General features: G+C 42.7%; 1 protein-coding gene and 1 long non-coding RNA gene across 15 annotated transcripts in view; one reads left to right on the top strand and one right to left on the bottom strand.

Annotated features, from left to right (window-relative positions):
* PTK2 (protein tyrosine kinase 2) overlaps positions 1–22240 on the bottom strand; it is a 197289-nt gene that overhangs the window by 12745 nt on the left and 162304 nt on the right. For 12 of the 14 annotated variants that reach the window (XM_081874061.1, XM_081874050.1, XM_081874060.1 and 9 more), the window contains 6 exons: positions 17345–17456; positions 14624–14710; positions 10444–10581; positions 9128–9259; positions 3137–3199; positions 212–251 (listed from right to left, as the gene is read on the bottom strand). In XM_081874061.1, the coding sequence (XP_081730187.1) occupies positions 212–251; positions 3137–3199; positions 9128–9259; positions 10444–10581; positions 14624–14710; positions 17345–17456 (572 nt within the window). Of the gene's footprint in view, positions 1–211; positions 252–3136; positions 3200–9127; positions 9260–10443; positions 10582–14623; positions 14711–17344; positions 17457–18168; positions 18322–22240 lie in introns of those variants that run through there. The other 2 variants (XM_081874054.1, XM_081874051.1) reach the window with 2 other exon arrangements.
* Positions 3587–6113, top strand: LOC309349128. Its single transcript, XR_014159741.1, has 2 exons — positions 3587–4553; positions 5864–6113. It is a non-coding gene; the product is annotated as an uncharacterized lncRNA (long non-coding RNA).

The following is a 22240-nucleotide window of genomic DNA, read 5'->3' as shown; positions in this document are numbered from 1 at the left end:
CAGCTTGTTTAAATGGACCTTTACAGATCCTGTTGGTATAGGAGAACCAGACACATGGTATTACTCATGAGTAGCCACCGAAGACTGCCACTAGCTTTGACAAATGTTGTTTACCCCAGAATCTAATGGATTTTCTAATAATGGAGGAGACCTAGAGAGGAGAGATTGAGAGTTCACATTGTGGCTGTAAAGCTGCCTATTTATGACTTACCTGGTTTACCCACAGGCTGATAAATGTGCTGGTTAGAAGCCTGAAAAAGGAAAATAAGTTTTATTTGTCTGCTCACAGTGTTTGTGTACAAAGAAACCCTCTCCAGCTAACTCCCCTCCCCCACCATCCTTATGCATCAGGCTATCCAGCCACAAGAATTTCCAACATTTCTCCTCTCCCACTGCTCTCAAATTTCAGGAGAAAACAACATAAAACAAATCCTCCCATCTCCTGCTATTTTGCTCGGCATCCGTGTGATATATCCATGCAAGGTCACAGCTACCATCACTCAGACAAAATGACATGTTTATAACATTCTACCTCTTCAATCCAAATACAAAAATCCAGGCTACTGAGCTGCAGTATGAAAAGCTTGTGCCTCAGGTCTCTCCATATTGTTCAACAGATCTTTCAGAATAATTACTCTTGTGTTTCACAATAAAAGGAAAACGAACAAAAGACCTTGGTTATTAATTTGGAAAGGGGTTTATAACAGGATTCAAATCTAATCATATTTCTACAACCCTTTGCCAAGCGAGATAAAAGTCTATTCTCTCACTGCACAACAAAAGTGGCATTTGTGCATGCTGTTTGGCTGCTGCATTCTTAGAAAAACATTGGTTTAGAAAAGCCTGGTGTGCTTTTATCAAAAAGTGAGCATTCACAGAGAAAAATTTCCTTTGCAAGATAATAGTGCTGACACAAGCAAGGCTATATGGGAATCTGAACAGGACATTTCTGCTGCAGAAAATGTAACATGTGAGTGAAAAGATGTGTTTTCCTCATCAGAACCCAAGCAAGAGCGTTGGGTAGCTCAAATTTTTAAAAGCTGGTTATCTACTAACATAGCATTTCGAGGTCACCTTGCAAAATGAGGCCAAGCCACAGAGCGTCTGCATGAACTCAGCTGCCCCCAAGGATAAATCCAGAATAATTCACTGCACTGATTCATTCAACATGTTCTAGCTAGCTGCTCTAGTGTCACTCTCAGAGCAAATATGTGTCTTTGTGGGTGGCTAAGCTTGCATGCTAGCAAGAGAAAATGTGTAACTGAAAAACTAACAGGAAAGGAGTAAGAAACATCTCAGCTGGTATCTGTACTGGATTTGAATTGATGTGATGTTGTTCTATATGTGTGTGTGTGTGTGTGTGTGTGTATGTCTGTCTGTCTGTCTGTCTGTCTGTCTCTGTCTGTCTGTCTGTCTGTCTGTCTCTCTCTCTCTCTCTCTCTCTCTGCATGCGCACAGTTAAAAAAAAAAGGGGTGGCATTCATTAGGTTTTACTCATTGAAATCAGCCAACCTAACTTAGTCATGTTCCTTAATTTCAAGGAATCTGCTCTGAGCAAAATGTCAATGAAGACCACTCTGTTTTTCTTACCCACCCTTTCGCCATGAGGTCTCACGGTGGGTCCCAACCAGAAAACATGCAATTATACAACCAGTAAACATAGTTACAATCATAAAACAAGAACAGTGTGGAAACAATTCCCTACAGATACAGGCTGGGATAAATATCTCCATGTCAAAGGGTTCAGTATGCACCAACAGAACGAGAGAGTAGATGCCACCACAATGAAGGCCCATCTCATTGCAGAACCAAATTACCTTGCAGAACCATACATGAGAAAGCACTTCTGAGAAGTGGAAAGGGCCTTCTGTTTAAATTAGGTTTGCTAGACTGCAAGGGATGGTTACAGAGGTTACCAACAATGGGAGATCCTTCAGCTCTGCTGTATGAACATAGAACAGTGCAACATGTTCCAGCTGTCTACACAACTTGTTTCTCCAGAGGACCTGGAAATTGTCCTACAGAAGCAGCCATCCCAGGACATAGCTGTGTCTGTTTACAGCCCCATACCTCAAAGTATGCCTTGATCTTCCCCTCCAGATGAAGGAGCGGCAGTCAGAGATCAACCAAGTCCCACTGATCAGATCCTCAAAAATCTGAAGGTAGGCCTGATATTTGCTTTCTAGGTAGCATGCTCACAGTACATTAGCAGCAGAAATCCCTATGAACAAGCAAGCCTGAAGTTGTCAGCAAGTTTATACTGCAGAGGGGCTAAAACAGCACTAAAACAAGTCTGTGTTTGCACCCAAAACTCCCAGTGTTGATCCAAAGGCCCTGAAGCTAATAATCCAATTTAAATACTCTGATCTCTGTTGTGAAAGCAGTGCAGCCCTTATTTCTATAAAGCCAAGGTGGATGAATGAGTTCTTAAGACTTTCTTTCGATATTGCAGCTGCACCTCCAGGTACCGAGAAATGCACATTTAAATGCCCCAAACACAGTAATTAATTGGAAGGGGGTAGGTCACCACCAAGTACAGGTTTCTGAATAGCAATCAGATTACATGTTTATTGTCTGAGGCAGCTATACCCCTGTTGCAGATGTGTTTTACAAGCACATCCAACACATCTTTTCATCCAGCCCTTGTTTTGATGATAGCTTGCTTACAAACATCACCCTCAAGACACTACTTAAGTTCCACATTACTTAGGAGAATGCTCTCTAGTTACTCAAACATCTGCAGGCATTCCTTTACAGTTTTGTTTTCTGTTGGCAGATACGTCAATGCAAAGCTAACACAGGAACACACACACCCTGACCTGGCTGTGTACTGCAAAGCAGCTTTAAAAATAATTAGAGCTCTGTTTGCAAAGGGAAGAGCGCATCTGCTTTGGCGGCGGCATGAAAAGAAGCAGCTCCCCAAAGTGCTGCGTGCAGAAGACTTCCCCCGTCAGCGCCGTTCCCAGAGAAGCGGGAGCCTTTTGAAACCTCTCACGTAAACATAACAATCGTGGAAACACCGAGAAAACCAAAACTCATCTCCCGCGAGCACGAGCGGAATGTTAACAACGTTTTCCATCGAGGAAATTAAACAAACATTTCTCCTGGTAGTCGAAGAGATGGCATCTGTGCTTACCGGGCCCTGGAGACTCCCATCTTCTCGATCGATGCTCCCCCTGGAGAGCCTCACATCAGGTTTCTAAGGAAATGAAAAGAGATGTGGTTTTGTACTGCGGGTTTTGAAGAGCCAGGCAAGCCAAATAGCCTAAGAAATAGAATTCTTACTAAAAGAAAGGCAAAACATAAAAATCCTCTGCTGGGAGGAAAGGAAGGAGTGGGAGAGAGCGCACTTTGACTAATACGGATGCTATTGCATTCCTTCTCCTCATGCCTCAACTTCACACACACACCCCAACACACACTTCCAAAACGCAGCAACTGAACCTCCCAGCAGCCCATCTAAAGATTTTTCTTTTCTTTCGCTCTTTCTAACTACTCGCTTTCTTGCTTGTACATAAAAAAGGCTTTGAGATAAATATTGATAGTACCATTTCCCCAAGACAACATTGGAAAACCTGCATTTTAATTCTCCCAGGAATAGCAGCAGCAGCGCCACAGCCGTTGTTTATTGCGCTTTTCTTCCTAACAGCGAAAATTTCAACCACAGGATGAGAAACGCTTCACATTAATTCCTGTTTCCTGCTTGAGGAAGGCTTAAATGTACTTGGCTCCATCTCCAAACTTCCCAAATGGGGCCAATTACCAGAGCTCTTTTAAAGCAGAGAGATGCAGAAAGTTCACAAGGCAGCCTGGACCCAATACGCTGCTTCTAGCACGGAAAAAATAGAAGCCACTTTTTATTATCCCTTTGAAAAGTCAGATTAGTAAAGGAATCTGTTGACTTTTTAAAATAAAGCAATTCCTAAAGATCATCCTCCTACTCTGATACTACACTGCATAATATAAAAACAAAAGCTTGGAAATGATATTTTGCAATAATGGATCAGATGAAGTTTTTAATCCCCCCCCCCAAAAAAAAAATATTAAAAGGGGCAGAGCAGAGATAGGCTTAAAGAGAGACTATGTTCACACCCCACACTAAGCCAAATCATAGCTTAGCACAAACATGCTGGCTCCTGAAGAGGAGGTCACAGTCATTCTCCCCCCCCGCCCCCCCCCCGGGATTTTTAGGTTAGGGCAGCATGGCTGCTAATCCACAGTTTGGCTTAGTGCATGGGTAGACAAACTCAGGCCTGGAGGCTGGATCCGGCCCAATCGCCTTCTAAATCCGGCCTGCGAACGGTCTGGGAATCAGCGTGTTTTTACATGAGTAGAATGTGTGCTTTTATTTAAAATGCATCTCCGGGTTATTTGTTGGGCATAGGAATTAGTTCATTTTTTTTTTTTTCCAAAATATAGTCCGGCCCCCACAAGGTCTGAAGTACAGTGGACTAGCCCCCTGCTGAAAAGGTTTGCTGACCCCTGGCTTAGTGTGTCATCCGTATGTAGGGTCAGGGTTTAAGTTTCTTCTCAACAACCAACTTCATTTATTCGTTTAACAAAATTTATACAATGTTTGACTGTAAGAGAACCTCTGTTATATATATATAAAAGAATTAACATCACTGATAAGCAGGTAAAAGCAGATATTTAAGAATATTCAAAATGAATAAATGCAACAATACCAAAAATGAAATAAAATACACGCAACTTCTACAAGTCTAGATAGGATTGCCTAAATAAAAATATTTTAAGTGCGTGCCGAAAAGAATACAATGAAGGCACCTTCCTGATGTCAATAGGCAGAGTTCCAATAGGCAGAGGTGTACCACAGTAAAAGACTGGTTTCTTCAAGTGTGGGACAAGCATTAAGTATATTAGGGGTAAAGTGGACCCCTGACCATTAGGTCCAGTCGTGGCCGACTCTGGGGTTGCGGCACCCATCTCGCTTTATTGCCCAAGGGAGCCAGTGTACAGCTTCCAGGTCATGTGGCCAGCATGACTAAGCCACTTCTGGCGAACCAGAGCAGCACACGGAAACGCCGTTTACCTTCCTGCCGGAGCGGTACCTATTTATCTACTTGTACTTTGATGTGCTTTCGAACTGCTAGGTTGGCAGGAGCAGGTACCGAGCAACGGGAGCTCACCCCGTCATGGGGATTCGAACCACCGACCTTCTGATCGGCAAGTCCTAGGCTGTGTGGTTTAACCCACAGCACCACCCGCGTCCCATATTAGGTGTATTATATCACAAGTATTGCATAAGTTCCTTGGAGAGTGTTTAATCCATCTCGCACTTGTCCACTGGTAAATGATGGAGCTCCCACACAACTGAACAATACATGAGTGAGGTAGATAGTACTGAATTACTATCACAGGGATAGTTAACCTAGTTTGCCCAACTAGGAGAATGTAGAGAGGAAGAGGGAGGAACAGACCCCTCTGCCTTTGATTTCTCCTAATGATAGCGCCATCTCACTATTCCAAGGGGATGTTCCAACCTCTTTAGAGCATGGCTGAGTAACCTATGGCCCTCCAGATGTCATTGGACAGCAACTCCCATCACCCCTGATCATTGGCCATGCTTCCTGGAACAGATGGGAGTTAGCCCTCTGCTCTCTCCAGCCTGAAACAGCATCATGGCATCAAGGTCTGAACTCTCGCCACATCTCCTCATTTCCTGAATGCCTATCAGAGAACATGGATGGACAGATCAATTTGTTTCTGGTTCACGGCACTCCGTTCATAAGTCCATTCCGTATCCACATCATTATGCAATATTAAAAAACCCAAACCCCAAAAAGAGTTCACATTTTAATGTGTATTTCACAGAATATGCATTTTGTATGCATTTCACCTCAAGGTGCGTGGTTTTGTATCTGTTTTGTCCTGAAATATATTTTACTGCATTTTTGAGCAGATGACAGTATTGAAAAATTCAGAAAACTGTGCAAACTGTATTTATTCCAGAATCAAGGTGGATTGCCTAAAAATGTGAACTAAGCAAAATCCTCAAGCATCCCTATCAGGGGAGGTTGCACCTACAAGTATTTTTACAATGGATTGCCCCCCTTGTGTATTAGAAAATGGTGCTGTTAAAAGTCGCACCCATTATTATTATTATTATTTTTAAAAAGAGGATGCAACAGGACAGGACAGGTGCTGCAGTTGTGACTGAAAAGGGTAGATTGGCAGTGTGTGCCCACAGCATCCTGAGGGCAGTTTTTTCTCAATTCAACATCCTCTAGGTATGTGCAAGCTTTCTTTTAGACACTCTACCTAGCAGGAAGTGAAGGCAGCTTACTATTAATGCAGCACCAACGACAGCAAAACACTTTAGGGTAAATGCCACAAAAGCGAAATGTGCGCAGAAGCCCTTGCTTAGCTGAATTCTTTTGGGAACGGCAAGGATATAATTACCACCACCCCGCCCCTCTTCACAAAGAGGAGCTGGAGAGCTCTGCTGCATTCCATGTCTTTTTTTTTCATTAATTCAGTGGGAAAAAATGCACAAGTCATTCTCAACAAAGGAAAAATAATGGCTGTGTTCTCTCTCTCTCTCTCTCTTTTTTTTAATCCTAAAATAAAAACCCAACTTTAGCACACAGTTCCACCAATTTACCCGCTGCTATTCGTGTTTTCCTAGTTCGTCTAGACATGTGCTGAGCTGCACATATGTGGGAATATTTGTGAATTCACCAACCCCTGAAAACAAAAATAAAAAGCCAGAGATAAGAGCACTATGTCAGTTATTCCACCCCAAATCCAGAGAGGCCAGTGAGGGGTTGCAGAATTCCAAGCTTTGCTGAACAGTGCGTGCCTGCTCATGCGCACAACTATCAATGTGCTACTGACAGAAAGCCACAACAGATCCAAGGATGCAAATTGCTAAACGCGTAGGAAAAACAGGTCCAATGATTAACAGAGAAAATAAGATGGCCTCTTGGAGATACGCAGAATCTCCACCCCTAAGAAATCTGATTAAAACGTTCTGTGGAAGCCTGCTTAAAGTTCATCGAAGACATTTGGACCATTTTCCCTTCATACCTGGGCTTGCAGGGTGTGTCTCCTTGCCTTTAGGGCCTGCGTTTTCACTGCCCGTCAACCAGGCTGCACACTGGGCATTAATGCTCCCTGTTCCAGCCCTGCAGAATCCAGTTAGCCAACCCTCTCCTCTCTGTGACACATCAGTAAGGGGTGAAGGCTGAGGATAGTTCAACCTGGACCACACCCCCTCCCTCCCAACCCGACAGCCACAAATTCCCTGCCACAACCACTTATGGGAGGCTCAGTCCAGGCTCAAGTGCAGGACTTTTCCAAGGCCTTCTGGTTCTAAGCAGGGCACCAAGCAGCTGAGAAGTACAAGAGGCACTTCAGTTGTGATCTGTTGCAGGTTGCCTTGTTAACTCTAAGAGCTTTTGAAGAGGAAGTGAGTAGCTCCTTTAGGCGTGGCTTGGAGTAGCCTGGCACTGTGTCCACGCAGACAGCTGTAGCTATGGAATGCAGGGCTGAATTAAAACTGGACTAATTGGAAGCCTACATGTTTCATGAAATCACTTGAATATACAGTGGTACCTCGGGTTACAGACGCTTCAGGTTACAGACTTTGTTAACCCAGAAATAGTACCTCGGGTTAAGAACTTTGCTTCAGGATGAGAACAGAAATTGCGTGGTGGCAGTGGGAGGCCCCATTAGCTAAAGTGGTGCTTCAGGTTAAGAGCAGTTTCAGGTTAAGAACGGACCTCCAGAACAAATTAAGTTCTTAACCAGAGGTACCACTGTACTGTCAAAACTCTTCTCATTCAGTTTTGGAATTTTGTTTTGATTTTTTTGGGGGGGGTGTCAGTTAGTCCTGAGATTTTTTTCTTTCTTGCAGACTCAACATTGGGTGTGCCTCCTTAGAGGGCATTCCAAAATTAAAGTGCCACCACAGAAAAGGCCCTCTCCTTTGTGAAAGCATAGTACACAACTAACTTAAAGAGGGTCCTTGGAACAGATCCTCTCCAGAAGATCTTAAGACAAGGGCCTGGCTGGCAAAGGATGGCTAGTGAGGCACCCATCAGGAAGACCAAGGAGTAGAAAACCTTGGAGTGCTTCTCTGGCATCTCTGTCTGAGCTACATTTGGTCAAGTAAAAGAGAGATCATTGAGGATTTAGCAAAGGCCCTCAGAGCCAAAGAAGATGACTCAAACCTGTGTGTAGTAGCTTCACTTCTCCACTGCTGATCAACCAGTAGCTCACCCAAGTCTGAAGTTAGGAGAAGAGCCTTTGACATGAATACTACCCCCTTAGCATCCAACTTGGGTGTGGCCAGGTCTTGCAATTCACCATGTGGGAGAGGGGAGAATGTGTCACAGATGGGAAAGTGCGACTCAGGTTTGGAAGGCCTGGCCCATTCCTTGCAGATGATGTCAATGAGGTTGGTCAAGTGGAAGGGGAAGATTGAGGTTTAGCTGGTTCAGACAGAGTCTTGGGACTATCCTCACCTGAGTCAGATAGGTGTACGGTTTCTTTGCTGGTTGCCAGGGGAAACTATCATGGAAATGTCTGCACTAGGAGAGCCTTTTCTTAGCCCTTTCAGCCTCTCCATCTTCCCTATCAGAGAGCAGAACCCATCTGAGTGAGAGGGAGGGAGGGAGGGAAGGGGGAAGACCTGTGTACTTGGTTTCTTCCACCTGAAGTGGGAGTGTTGATGAAGGCAGCTCTGATCCTCTTGTATCTCTCCTGTGACTTGCGCAGATAAAATTAGGTCAGTTTGCGAAAAGGGGGTCATTCCCCACCTCCCTCTCATGTGGAGGTCTGTGATAAGAACTGGAAGGAGGTCAGGTTCCTAACTAGGATCTAAAGTGGGAGTGAACAGCAGCAACCCCCAGATCTACAACATCACCTATGTATCTGTAAGGAGGGACACTGGAACATTTGCAAATGTCAGGTGTTACTTGGATCTCACCCACAAGTGTGATCTGTGGGTCCCTACTTTGCAATTATTATCAGAACCATGAGACTTGTGGTTTCTTTATTGGTGCATCTGACCAGTGTCTGCACAGACCTGAGCCCAGCATCAAGTGTGTCTTAGAGAACACTGCATTAATTAGCGAGAGTTAAGCAGCGCAGTGGAATGCATTACCAGGAATCTCTCTTCTTTTTCCAACCATCGCTGGTCTTCCTCCATTTCCTGTTGCTGTCGTATCAATCTCTCCTCCATTAGATGTGCAGGTAGAACTTGCCCCATTCCTCGTAGATCTAAACTGCCGGAATCCTACCAGACAAAGAGAGAAAAAAAACAAGAATATTAATTGCGGTAGTATTTTTATTCTGTTAATATAATCCTGTTCTTGAAGGCAGCAGCTTTTCAGGCAAGATAAAAATCAGTTTGCAATAAACTCATTAAACAAACATGGTGCTAGATTACATTTAGACACGAGAATTCTAGGCTGAAACCCCAATTCAGCTATGCAGATAGCTTGCAGCCGAATGTAATTCACTGGTCGTTGCAAGGATAAATGAGAAACTGCTAGGAAATTTGCGCAACTGAAAAGTATTTTTCTATCCATTACAGACCATCTATTTGGCTGAAAAGGCACTTGAAAAAAGTTATCAGAAAGAGAATTGAAGCCATGTATATTTAGATCTAAAAACCCTCTTATATCACTAGAAGCACTCAGCTAACTGTAGCAGCAATTGCCTTCAGCAACTGAAACAGGTGCTTAATGGTCCAGAGAGAGCCTCCTCCCAATGCTTCGTGTCACTAGCACTACCACCCACCCACTCAAAATGACATGCCAGTGATGCTTTGTCATAAGTAGATCCACTTGTAGGAAGTTGTTGTACTAAGAGGTTGGACGGGGAGGTTTAAACAGCACACCAGAGGAACAAGAATGTTGTTGTTTTTTAGCACAAAGTTTCAGCCTCCTCCAGTATAGTGCATTAAATGATGAGTATATTAGAACTGCTGCGAGGTCAGGGACTTGGGTAAGGGAAAGGGCAAGCCAAAATCTTGCCTGCGGAAGGAATGAAGACCAACTGTGAAATGTTTTGTCATTCACTGAAGGAGAAGAATGGTGTGAAACCAACACTAGGTTCCCTTTTCTCCCAGCAGATGGCAGCTGTATAATCTACCTAGTATCACTCCCCTCTGGCTCTGACTGCTCTGGTGCAGCAATGGAACAACTCTGCATTGCCCTATATGGATTGCCTGGGATGATTAACTAGCGCACTCAGAAAAGCAAGGCTGCACAGAAGCATCCTGGGAGCTGCTTTCGTCATATAGATTATGTCAAACTGGGTGGGGATGAAACACCAGAAGGAGGACAAATGAGGCTATTGAAGCCTTACTGAAGGAGGAGAAGGAGGGAAAGGGGAGAGGGAATACACATATTAGCTAGAAAACAAGAGAATGCTCTCAACTGCCCACAAGTTGCTAATTATCTGGGAAGAAGTTACCTCCATGTTGGGTTGCCACATGGATATTTCTTGAGGCCGATGATTCCAGGAATCTGTTTGATCCAAGAGGGAAGCCTGGCCTGGATAAATGCTACCCGCCATAGCTGGAATCCCATGGGAACTGCTGTACCCTGAGACCTACCAAAGAAAGCAATGAGAAATGCCTGAACTCACTACGAAGTCTCCAGTTAAACTTTTACATGTTTTACGAGTTTGTCCTCATAAATCAAACGCAGGGGGGTACAAAAAAAAAAATCCAAGTGAGAGAAAAGGAGAGTTGAAATTGATGCTTTCAGTCACAATATGACATGCCCTTAGATGCTGCCTTATATGTACCTAATTTTTAGAGATTATTTCTGAAAAATGAAACTTATAATGCCCTTAATGAACACGCCCATATCAGAACACTTGTGCATGATATACAAGCGCACAGTGCTCGCTGACACTAATAATGATTATGTTTGCATTTCCCTATATATACTGCTAAATACCGACCCCCAGCATTTTCTACAAGCTTTTATGTCTGTGGTGGCAGAAGATAATTAGCACAAGAAGCTGGAAGATGTTCCAACAGTTTCTCCATTGTGTTCCAAAGCTGGTTTCAAATGAGAGACTGGTTTAAAAATGCAAAGCATTGTAGACATACTGTAAGATTTGCATCCATCTGTGAGTTACTGCAATAATTATTGTCAAAAGATCCAGGGTGGTACAAGATCAAAGATAAAACAAAGCAAAATAAATACATAAACTTTGGCTTCTCTTAGCAAATGTAAAAGCCTTCAAGGAGACCGCTGAGAAGTGTCTTATCGGAACATTTAATTGCACTTCCACATCTGTGCAACATTTGCAACTTACAGCTTTCCATAAACCCTAAATAAATGAGGAAGGATTATACTACAACTTTAAGACAACAGTGCAGCAATAGTGCCCACATTTTTTCTTTCAACTCTGACCTCTCAGCTTCTGCCTAATCCTCTACCTCAGTCTCATCCACATTTCTTCCAAGTAGTCTTGCAAATGTGTCAGCATTTAAAATGGCAAAGACAGAGCTCATACTCTTTCCATTCAAAACTACGTAATTCCCTCACTTGTGTAAAGTGAGAGATGCTGTTACTTGCTTCATCTCCAGATTCTCACTTTTTGGAGCACTTTGGGTAAGATCTGCCAACATCCAAACCATCTTCAAATCCTGCTAGCCTTGTCTGTCTTTACATCACTTTACACCCTTCCCTTTTCTCACTTGGGAAAATCCTTAATAATAATAATAATAATAATAATAATAATAATAATAATAATAATTTATGATTTATACCCTGCCCATCTGGTTGGGTTTCCCCAGCCACTCTGGGCGGCTTCCAACAGAACACTGAAATACAATAACCTATTAAACATTCAAAGCTTCCCTAAACAGGACTGCCTTCAGATGTCTTCTAAAAGTCTGGTAGTTATTTTTCTCTTTGACATCTAGTGGGAGGGCATTCCACAGGGTGGGTGCCATTACTGAGAAGGCCTTCTGCCTGGTTCCCTGTAACTTGGCTTCTCGCAGTGAGGGGACCACCAGAAGACCCTCAGCGCTGGACCTCAGTGTCCGGGAAGAACAATGGAGGTGGAGACGCTCCTTCAGGTATACTGGACCCTTGCTCCAGTTGCCCCTCCTCTAAACCACCATAACACCCTCCTTGCTGGCATTACAGCTACCTTTCCCACTCTCAACTCAGGTTGCATGCCACTGCCGAAATCAACTTTCCCTCTTGAGTATTTACAATTCTGTTGCCATCCCCCTCCAGGAAGTCTTCTGCACTCTCTCTCCCTATTCACTTCTGATACCCCAGTCAAGCTCAAATGTCTTTGCTCTCAGCCTGCTGCAGATATAGGAACTCCATCATCTGAATTCCTCCTCACCCACTGCAACTTAGAATCATAGAATCATAGAGTTGGAAGAGACCACAAGGGCCATCGAGTCCAACCCCCTGCCAAGCAGGAAACACCATCAGAGCACTCCTGACATATGGTTGTCAAGCCTCTGCTTAAAGACCTCCAAAGAAGGAGACTCCACCACACTCCTTGGCAGCAAATTCCACTGTCAAACAGCTCTTACTGTCAGGAAGTTCTTCCTAATGTTTAGGTGGAATCTTCTTTCTTGTAGTTTGGATCCATTGCTCCGTGTCCGCTTCTCTGGAGCAGCAGAAAACAACCTTTCTCCCTCCTCTATGTGACATCCTTTTATATATTTGAACATGGCTATCATATCACCCCTTAACCTCCTCTTCTCCAGGCTAAACATGCCCAGCTCCCTTAGCCGTTCCTCATAAGGCATCGTTTCCAGGCCTTTGACCATTTTGGCTGCCCTCCTCTGGACACGTTCCAGTTTGTCAGTGTCCTTCTTGAACTGTGGTCTAAGTGGACACAGTACTCCAGGTGAGGTCTGACCAGAGCAGAATATAGTGGCAAACTTCAAATAAGTCAAGTCTCGTGTGTGTTCCTTCCACTGAGATTCTGGCATGCACAAAGTGACAGACTTAAAGCACTCCCCCCCCCCAAATATATATTTTCCCCACCTCTCTCTTTCACTTTCTGGTGCCTTTGTTCTGCTTCCATTACCTTTGCACAAACTCACTGGCTATCAGCATCATTTGCTAAATTCTCATATTGCTCAATGTTGTTATTTCTTCCTACACTTGAACAAACTTTTCAAATCAGCTGCACAGCCTCCTTCTAGTTACTCATCAAAACCATTTTCAGCAAAGTCCTACCTCCCAGTACATTCTTAATCTGGATGTATCTCTGTTCAGTGCTATTTTTCTAGACAAAGAGGTGCTGGAACTCACCATGAACACATCCCTCATTCCCTTAGAATGGCAATGGTGCCCACCTGATGGATGCTAGAACTGAGTTCCACTAAGTTCTGGCTGAAAAAAAGCTCTGCCTCTGATGCTTCTTATCTCTCCACTATGCCAACCTCGCTCACACATTTGCTTTTTAAAAGACAGCGAGAATTATAAATTGGGAATGAGTAATTATACATTCACCAATATAGGTATTACATTTTTTTCTGCACGATGAAAGGAATGCACAAATAAATAGTTAAGCAAAGGGCATACAAATAATAATAACAATATGGAAATCTAAAAAGCACATTCATTTAAATAAATGCAGGAGGGAGAGAATTGGGTTCTTGGCATTAGAAATGGTATACATCTAAGTTTTTTCCATCTTGCACATTTGTCTAGACTTACCCCCTCACCAGAGCTTTTGTATTTGCAGGTCAATTCCAACCCAACCTAGCAACGCCACAGCCCTTTGGAGCTATTTCTTTAGGTCTTCTGGTGTAATTACTCCTTTAATGGGGGAGAGCCCATAGCTCAGTGGCAGAAAACATGTTTTGCATGTAGAAGGTCCTAGCTGACAAGACTGGGGTGGGGGGAGGGGAAGAGACTTGGCTAAAACCTTGCAGAGCTGGTGTCTGCCAGAGTACCAATTCTGGACAAGGCAGACCAAGAGAAGGTAGGAACATAGGTTTATATTAATAACAACTAAATGCACCTTCAATTGCTGTCAGTTTCTTCTCTCTTTTTCAAGTTACTGTGCCAGATAATGTGTTTTTGACAACCCAACATAAATCCATTATTCCTTCAGCAACCCAATTTCAGGGTTGTTAACATTCTGCAATTCCATTATAGCAAAGTTCAACCAAATAAGTTTGTAGTGGGAACAGAATTCATTATCAGGAACATCTTTCTTTTTTTTTTTTTTAAAAAAAAAACTAGCTTCAAAATTGTGATAAATGTGCTTGAAAGTGTATTGGTTGTGCCTGGCAAAATTACAGAAGCTACGCCTGAGCATAATTAGCAGGAGGAGGAAAAAGTATGAAAAATAAGTCAATAGTACAAAAAAAAATTAAAAATCATATGCATAATTTTTGTTCCCCTGACCAGGGACTTCACCACTTCTGCCCCATGTCTGGCATGCAGTTAGCAGTAACTGTTTAATGGGAGTAACAGTAATACTGGAAATTGAGTTATGCAAAAAGCTCTTACAAAAGTGTCCAGGACTCCCTATAGGCCATGTGTGGACCATCCCCCAACTATATGAACCATGCTTTCCTTCCTTACGCGAACATTTAATATGATGATTTTTTAAAACAGTGAAACAATAGTGATTAAGAAGTAGTAGTTCTCACCTGGTAATGATTGGGCTGTACCATATGCTGTGGGCTGGGATAAAACCCTTCGCTGGATCTTGGACTGGGATAACCAGGTCTGCTGGGCTAGAAATACAAAGAAACACACTTTCATTTCAAAACAAAATAACGCAACTCACTATGTTTTTCATAAAATAATAAAATAAAAATGCAACGAAACAGATGCAAGAAGTTTCTTGCATTTATGCACTTAGACTTGGGTTCCATCCTAACCTGCCCAGGACTATCACCGGGTTTATGACTGGCAGCAAATGAAAACGTGCAGTAGGGATGGACACAATTTGTATGACAAAGGAACAAACAAGGAATAAGGACAATTACTAGACGAACAAACTGAATCAACAAAAATGGCTTTGGCATTACTGTGATCCCTACAGATGGCGACTAAGTAATGTGCTTTACAAATTCCTATTGCACTCAACTGATGCTTTTTCAAGGGCTCAAGTTTTATTGAAAAGTTCATTACATTCAGGTTCGAAACAGAAGGCAGAAAAGGTAACTAGAACACTTTTCTCTCAGTCACGTCAGAGCCCATCTGTACTCCCCACCCCACCCCAAAAAAGCACAGATCCAAAATCTCCTCTATTATGTGCTAATCAGGTCCCACTGCTCATTAGCCACAGCTTTCAAAGGATTTAGTGTTGTGCTTCTCTTAATCAAGCTGTAATTCTTCATTCATTAATTTAAAGAAACCTATTATCCACTCAGATTAGTTCTAAGAATTTAACAGTTTAATGCCATCAAACAATGTTGTAAAATACTAGTGGCAGCTTGCTGCTACAACTCATGCCATTTGTTTACTTCTGCAAATGTATGTATTAGTTATTCAAAGCACTTCACCATGGGAGTACAGTAATTCAAAATGGCTCGGCTACAGGTCAGTGCGAACTTCTGTTCATTTGATTTTATTGCCTTCTGTGTTCTGAAGGGCAAAGCCATGGTAACTAAGAAAGGAACACGCAATATGCTTTTAAAATTTAGTTAGAGCTGGAAAAAAGCACTCCAAGCCACCATGGCCACCTGAGCCTCCAGTGACAAGACTGAATCCAGGAACACCCTCAAGTTATCGTGCAACCAAGTTATTGTGCAACCAACCAGGACAGGCAGTCTCCTCACTTCCCATACTCAAGAACCTGGGACATATTGCACCTCTTTCTTTTCAGGATTCAGTTCCAATTTACTGGCCCACATCCAGCCCACCGTTGTCTCTAGACAGTGGTCTAACACTGTGACCACCTCTCCTGTTTCAGATGGAACAGAGAGTAGACCTTGGTGTCATTTGCATATTGGTGACACCTCACTCCAAATCTGATGACAGCTCCAAGTGGTTTCATATAGATATTAAATAGCATGGAGGACAAGACAGGACACCGCAGGACAACTTGCACAATGCCAAACAATAGCCTCCCATAACTACCTTCTGGAAATGGCCTTAGGAGTAGGATCAGAACCACTGAAGTAGAGTACCCTCAACCCCCATCTTCCTGAGGACCATGTTATTCTTCTGAAGTACAACAGTATTGAAACCCACCAAGAGATCAAGGAGAACGAGCAGGGATGCACTCTTTCCATCTCTCTCCCAAAAAATGTCATCAACTAGGATAACCAAAGCAGTGCTGTGATCAGGCCTGAAGCCAGACTGAAATGGATCCAATCAATCAGCTTCTTCCAAACATATCCAAGCATCTAGTCTTAATAGTCTCTACTCCAACAGACAGCAATGCACCCAAGGTCTCAGGCAGGGGTCTTTTGGAGCCTTGTGGCATGCAAAGCATGTGCTCTACTACTGAACAAATACCCCTTCCCAGCCTGCCAACAACCAATCCCCAGTCAGAGACACATTGGCAGCCCACTCACATTTTATGCAGCATAGGTATCTGTCGCATGTACATCAGCATTGAGGGAAAGGCTGATGAAGTGAAAACAGATGTAAGCAAAACATCTGAAAATGGTCTTACCATCCACTGAGCAAGGGATAAGCCCCAGTATAAATTAGAATGGAATGAACGCATTTCTGAATGGCATGCTATTATGTCGTAAATAAAACTTTATGGATGTCTCACAAGCCAGCTATTTACAAGCGGTCAGGCAAGACAAAAATGAAAATGTTTAATCCCCAGGTAAAATAATACAATGATAATCTGGGTGCCCCTGGGAGGAGATTCTAAAGAGGACAATGAGAACATACCTGACGTATTACCACTGAAAGTTCACCTACTATCAGACCCAGTTAATGTCTTCATAGAGGTTTATGGGGAACATGTCATGAACTATACCAAGTTTCAGCAAAGCAGATAACAAAATGTGAACCAAATGAGTAGGAATTACTGAAATCACACTTATTCTAAATTTTGGTCAATAGATAATCAACATCAGATGTTGCATGTCAGTTTCACATTTTTTTTACATTATTTAAGTAATACTTTTCAACTTTCAAGTACAGAAAAATAACAAGTTATTTCTTAAAGAAGACATATCTAAGAACTAATTTGTATTCCTTTCTGTTTCTGCTACCTTTAAGCTTTCTTTCTTTCAGGACTTTTTCAAAAGGACCTCTGCGGCAAAGGAAGACAGCTTTTTTAAAAAAGAAAAAATAATGTAGTTGCCTGCACTTTAACAACAGAGATTCAAAGGCCTCCTGGAATTAAGAAGCCACACAGTTTTAGTACAAAGGATATGAGAGAAACCCATCTTCTGTACCTTGGGAGGAGCCTCATCTGATCCTCCTGAATCCCAGGACACCGTAACCTGTCGCCTTGATTCCATTCTCATTCGCTCCTCCTGCTGCAGCTTCTCTTCCTCCAGTATTGTACTAGGGGGAAAATAAATGTTGCACTGAAGATAAATGGCATTCTGGCTCAGAATGTAATAGATGCCGTCCTCAAGTCTCTTCCAAGCACATTCCCCAAACCAATGGTTTGGGGCAGACGGCAGACAAGTAAGGAATTTGCTAGACAAATATGTCTTCTTTTTAGACAGCAATAGAAATGGTTAGGCTTCGTAAGACTAATAGTGGGGAGGGGAAATGGGGGTGTTGGGAGAATGCCTTTGCGAAATTAGCAACTGCATTTTGAAACGCAAGACTCTTAAAACATCAAGACATATGGCAATGAGAGATATATTTAGAAAGTTACGGGTGATCCCACAGAAGAACACTGAAAATATCTATATATCCACATTCCTTTTGATCTAATGGCACCAGTGTAATTATACTGAGGCAATTAATCAAGCACGTACTTGCTTGAAAACATTCATACACCACATGTAAAATAAGATTGTTGCATCTCTGAAAAGTCCGAAAGAAGCTTCAGACTTAAGAAAGACAGAAAGGTATTTTCAGTTCTATTAGTAATGTTGAATATAACATCAAATGCTTAAAACTGCATCTAAAACTCCTATTGCTTAACTTTTTACTAGTAGACAAGCTCAAACAAAAACTGTGATAGCCTTCTAACAGAGAACAGAAGGAATTTCTCCAGTAAAACAAATAAGAGTACTACCTCCTCTATTGCTCAGCTACTTACCACATCTTTCCCACTTGAAGTGACTAATTGAAGATTTGCTGCCTCTTCAGAAATTCACTCCCCTTCCTGCCATGCAAATCACCCAACTTGGATAGTAGCCATCTTGAAAAGACTTGGCATGCAGCAGCTTCCAAGATTTACTGAGCAGTTACAGTATCCTGTGCTACATATATTCTAAGGAGTTCGAAGCTGATCCGATCATTTCCACACTGGTCTCTACAGAGCCACAAACTAATCAGTTTGGCAGCACGGCAACTTTGGGATGTTTCTAAAGGCTGTTCAGGATTTATACCCTCCTCGTCTAGCTCCCCCAGTTAACCACTTGGAATAAAGTGATGAAAGTTGCCTTAGTCCTTTGCTCATTTTAAAAATAAATTCCTCCTTGATTGGCTATTAGATTCTGCTTCTCTGCTCTGCCAAATGTAAAACCACTCTGCAGTTTCTATAGGGATGGAGAAGGCAAAAACTCAGATAGCAATTTATTTCATCTGGTTGCTGGAAATAAATGGATTTTGAGCCTACTGCCCTGCAATCTCAGTAGGCTCCAAATGAACACACCCTGCTACTACCACAAAGATAGAATAAATCAGACCAAATATATTTTTTCCCCTTATGGGTCTGTTCCAGCAGCAAAATATCAGGTAAATTTGGTCTGGAGATGAACAACTGTTTTTGTTTGTTTACTTTTAGTGAGTTGAGTGTGGTTTGAGAACAAAGCACATGCACATTTGCTGAAATGCTCAAATGGGTCTTGCATGTTTTTAAAACAATACAACACCTTGCAAAAACTGTTTAGCTAAGGTAAAGACAGGATAAGCTGTGTTATGTACATATTCATACATACAATGAACAGCAGTATTTCTCTCTAAATACCCCCAGTTCTCTGGGTCTGGGGTAGGGAAAGCCCATCTGTCTTATTGCTATTTGCCCCCACCTTTTGCACACCCCAGTTAACAACCCAAATCCTAGCAGCACCTTTGCTTTAAAGAGCACTGTCATGACAGCTGCAAACCTCAAGAAACTGGTCTCCATGTACACATGATGAACAAACCATTTGTTTATCAAGTTTTTATTTATTTGTCTGTTGTAACAGTTGGATGGAAACTTCTGTCATTCTACTTGGGGAAGGGTGGAAGAAACAGGGGCTCATGACCACAACACACTAGCTCACTAAAAGCCACAACTTACAAGAGACAGTCAATAGCCAAGACAATGAAAAACATGTAGAGCTACAACCAGCTAAAAATGGGAATCCTGATTTCTTAGCTGCATGCCTGGCAAGCTATCTATGCACATCACCGTGGTGTCTCCAACACTCAGTAATAGTAAGTCTAAACAGATGCAGCAAGAATTCATGACATTTTCCCCTTTCAAATTTAGAATCAACCCTTTTCTTTTCAGATAAGCTATGTATTTCTAGTTTGCTTCACAGAGGTGCTCACACACATATTGCCCTGGTTCCTCCAAAACAACCTTGCCTGTATGCTTGCATGACAAGTTTTGAAAATGCTTAACTTCTAAAAGCTGAAGAGCCATGGATAAAGTTTGCCTTTGAGTAATGCCTCCCATCTGCCATTCCAAGGATCAATACTAGTGAACCCTGAGCTAAATCTAGCCCCTGAACCAAAAATCTGGTGCAGTCTTCATGGCTGTGCTGGTTGGGGCTGATTGGAGTTGTAGTTCAAAACATCTGGAGAAAGCAAGGTTGGTCTGCACCAGGGGTGTCCAAACGTTTTTCAAAGAGGGTCAGATTTGATGAAGTGAACATGCGTGAGGGCCGACCAAAGTTACTGACCTTTGTTTAGGTTTGAAGTTCTTGAGCTTTTTTAAGATTGAAGTTCTTGAGGGTTTTTTTAGGATTTTACCACAGAAAATAAACAACTGCCACAGGGGCCAGATTAAACCAACTGCCGGGCCGGATTAGGCCCCCAAAACAGACTTTGGACATGCCTGGTCTACACTGACTGGCAGACTCCAGGGTTTCAGATGTCTTCCCAATCCTACCTGAGGATAGGTAAAGGTAAAGGTACCCCTGCCCGTATGGGCCAGTCTTGACAGACTCTAGGGTTGTGCGCTCATCTCACTCTAGAGGCCGGGAGCCAACGCTGTCCGCAGACACTTCTGGGTCACGTGGCCAGCATGACGAAGCTGCTCTGGTGAGCCGGCACCAGCGCAGCACACAGAAACGCCGTTTACCTTCCCGCTATAAAGCGGTACCTATTTATCTACTTGCACTTAAGGGTGCTTTTGAACTGCTAGGTGGGCAGGAGCTGGGACCGAACGACGGGAGCTCACCCCGCCGCAGGGATTCGAACCACCGACCATGCAATCGGCAAGTCCTAGGCGCTGAGGTTTTACCCACAGCGCCACCTGCGTCCCTGTTCTACCTGAGGATACTGGGGATCAAATCTAAGACCTGGCTGGGACTGATGGGAGTTGCAGCCTAAAACATCTGGAGAACACAAGGTTGGCAGTGGTTGACCTAAAAAATAGGGTACAGGATATGGCAAGCGACATTCAAGAGAGCTTTGCCCATTACCATTCTCTGCTCCCTCCTAAAAGTGGCCTTCTGAAAAAGGATTTGTAAACCAAGTCCCAAATTCATGTGTGGAAACCAGCTGTGGTCATCAGTGGTAAGGGTTTCACACACGCTCTGAAGAACTCTCTATTTTGGAAATCCAAAAGCTAGACTGAGCCATGACTCTCAGAACAGATTCCTGGTGTAACTCCCAGTCAATGCTGATAAATGAACCCCCAATTTTGGAGCCTACAGCAAGACTTTAAAATAGGGAGCATCAAAGCAACCCTGCCCCCAAATCCTGATCTGCTGAAATGAAGGCAATCCTCAGTTGTTTTTGTCTCTGCCCTGACAAAGAAGAGTGTGAAATGGAAATGACTCTGAGAAGCTTTAATCTGCTTGAAGCAAAGGATTAAAAATAACACATAAAACTGCCTTTGTTTGGCCACTGGGAGGGACAGTCCATAGATGGGAACAGCACAACGTCTGGAGATATTTTTGACTTTGCCTTTATACAGCTGTTCTAATGCACTCTTAGCATTTTAAAGCTAGAATTCACAGGAGGTCAGGAAAGTCAGTTTGAGCCATATTTTTCCCAAACTGAACGTTATTTGTTGCACAGTAAGTAACGGAGCATGTCTTGTCTTGCAGCTTACCCTGCCAGATCTTAAACAGCTTGAAGGCATTCAACTAATTTTCTTAGCAAAGTTGACATTTTATTTGAAATAGCCATCAGAATGCATTTTTCAGGAAAATACCATTATCCAACTAGCCACAATAACCCTTGAACCTTGTCCATGCCCTAAAAGGGAATTACATGTTGTTGTATTACTAAATAAAGGAAATCTTCTCAAAGTTCTTTAGACTAGTGTAGTAGGACATAGTTGTGTTTCTTAATTTATATTTATTTCCTCACATTATGTGAGGAAATTCACACACAAAAGTGTGAATTAGTCAACAGCAGATGCAAAAAAGCAAAGCTTCTAAAAAATTTGGTTTCCAAGGGCATGGAAATAAAATATTTGAAATGTGCTCTACGACTGCCCAAGGTTGCATCACCAGCAGAGAATTTTCAACCCTTGCAAGTAAAAGGGCTGACATAGCCTTTATGGAGTGAAAGCAAGGCCAAGGGATCTTTGTCCAGAAAAGGGAGAAAAAAGACTTGTGAAAAATATAAAAGTTCTTCTAAGAAACAGCAATCCTCTACTCCGCCTGTTCAGGTGAAACAGGAAGCAGTGTTTACTTCTTGATACATACGGAAAATGTCAGTGTCTTTTTAGCTAGAATATAGGGAGTTCAGCACCTCTTAACAATTCATCTCATCCTGTACATTTCTACCTGTTCACTCAGTATCTGAAACCCTACACCATGTCTCTATACCAAGCATGTGGGAACAATTTCTTTCTGGCTGAGACACTACAAGGACTGAATTACCTCCTATGGGAGAAAGGGGGAGTTGGCCTGACCCTAACACTTCTCATCCCAAAACAGCTAGTTCAGACGGCCTTTACAAAGACAGTGACTGGTTGTTTTTACTGTGTGACTGTGCTCATT

Source organism: Podarcis erhardii (genome assembly GCF_964252035.2).
Source record: "Podarcis erhardii genome assembly, chromosome: 8".
NCBI classification, from domain to species: domain Eukaryota; kingdom Metazoa; phylum Chordata; class Lepidosauria; order Squamata; family Lacertidae; genus Podarcis; species Podarcis erhardii.
This window is presented reverse-complemented; position numbering and strand designations above follow the sequence as displayed.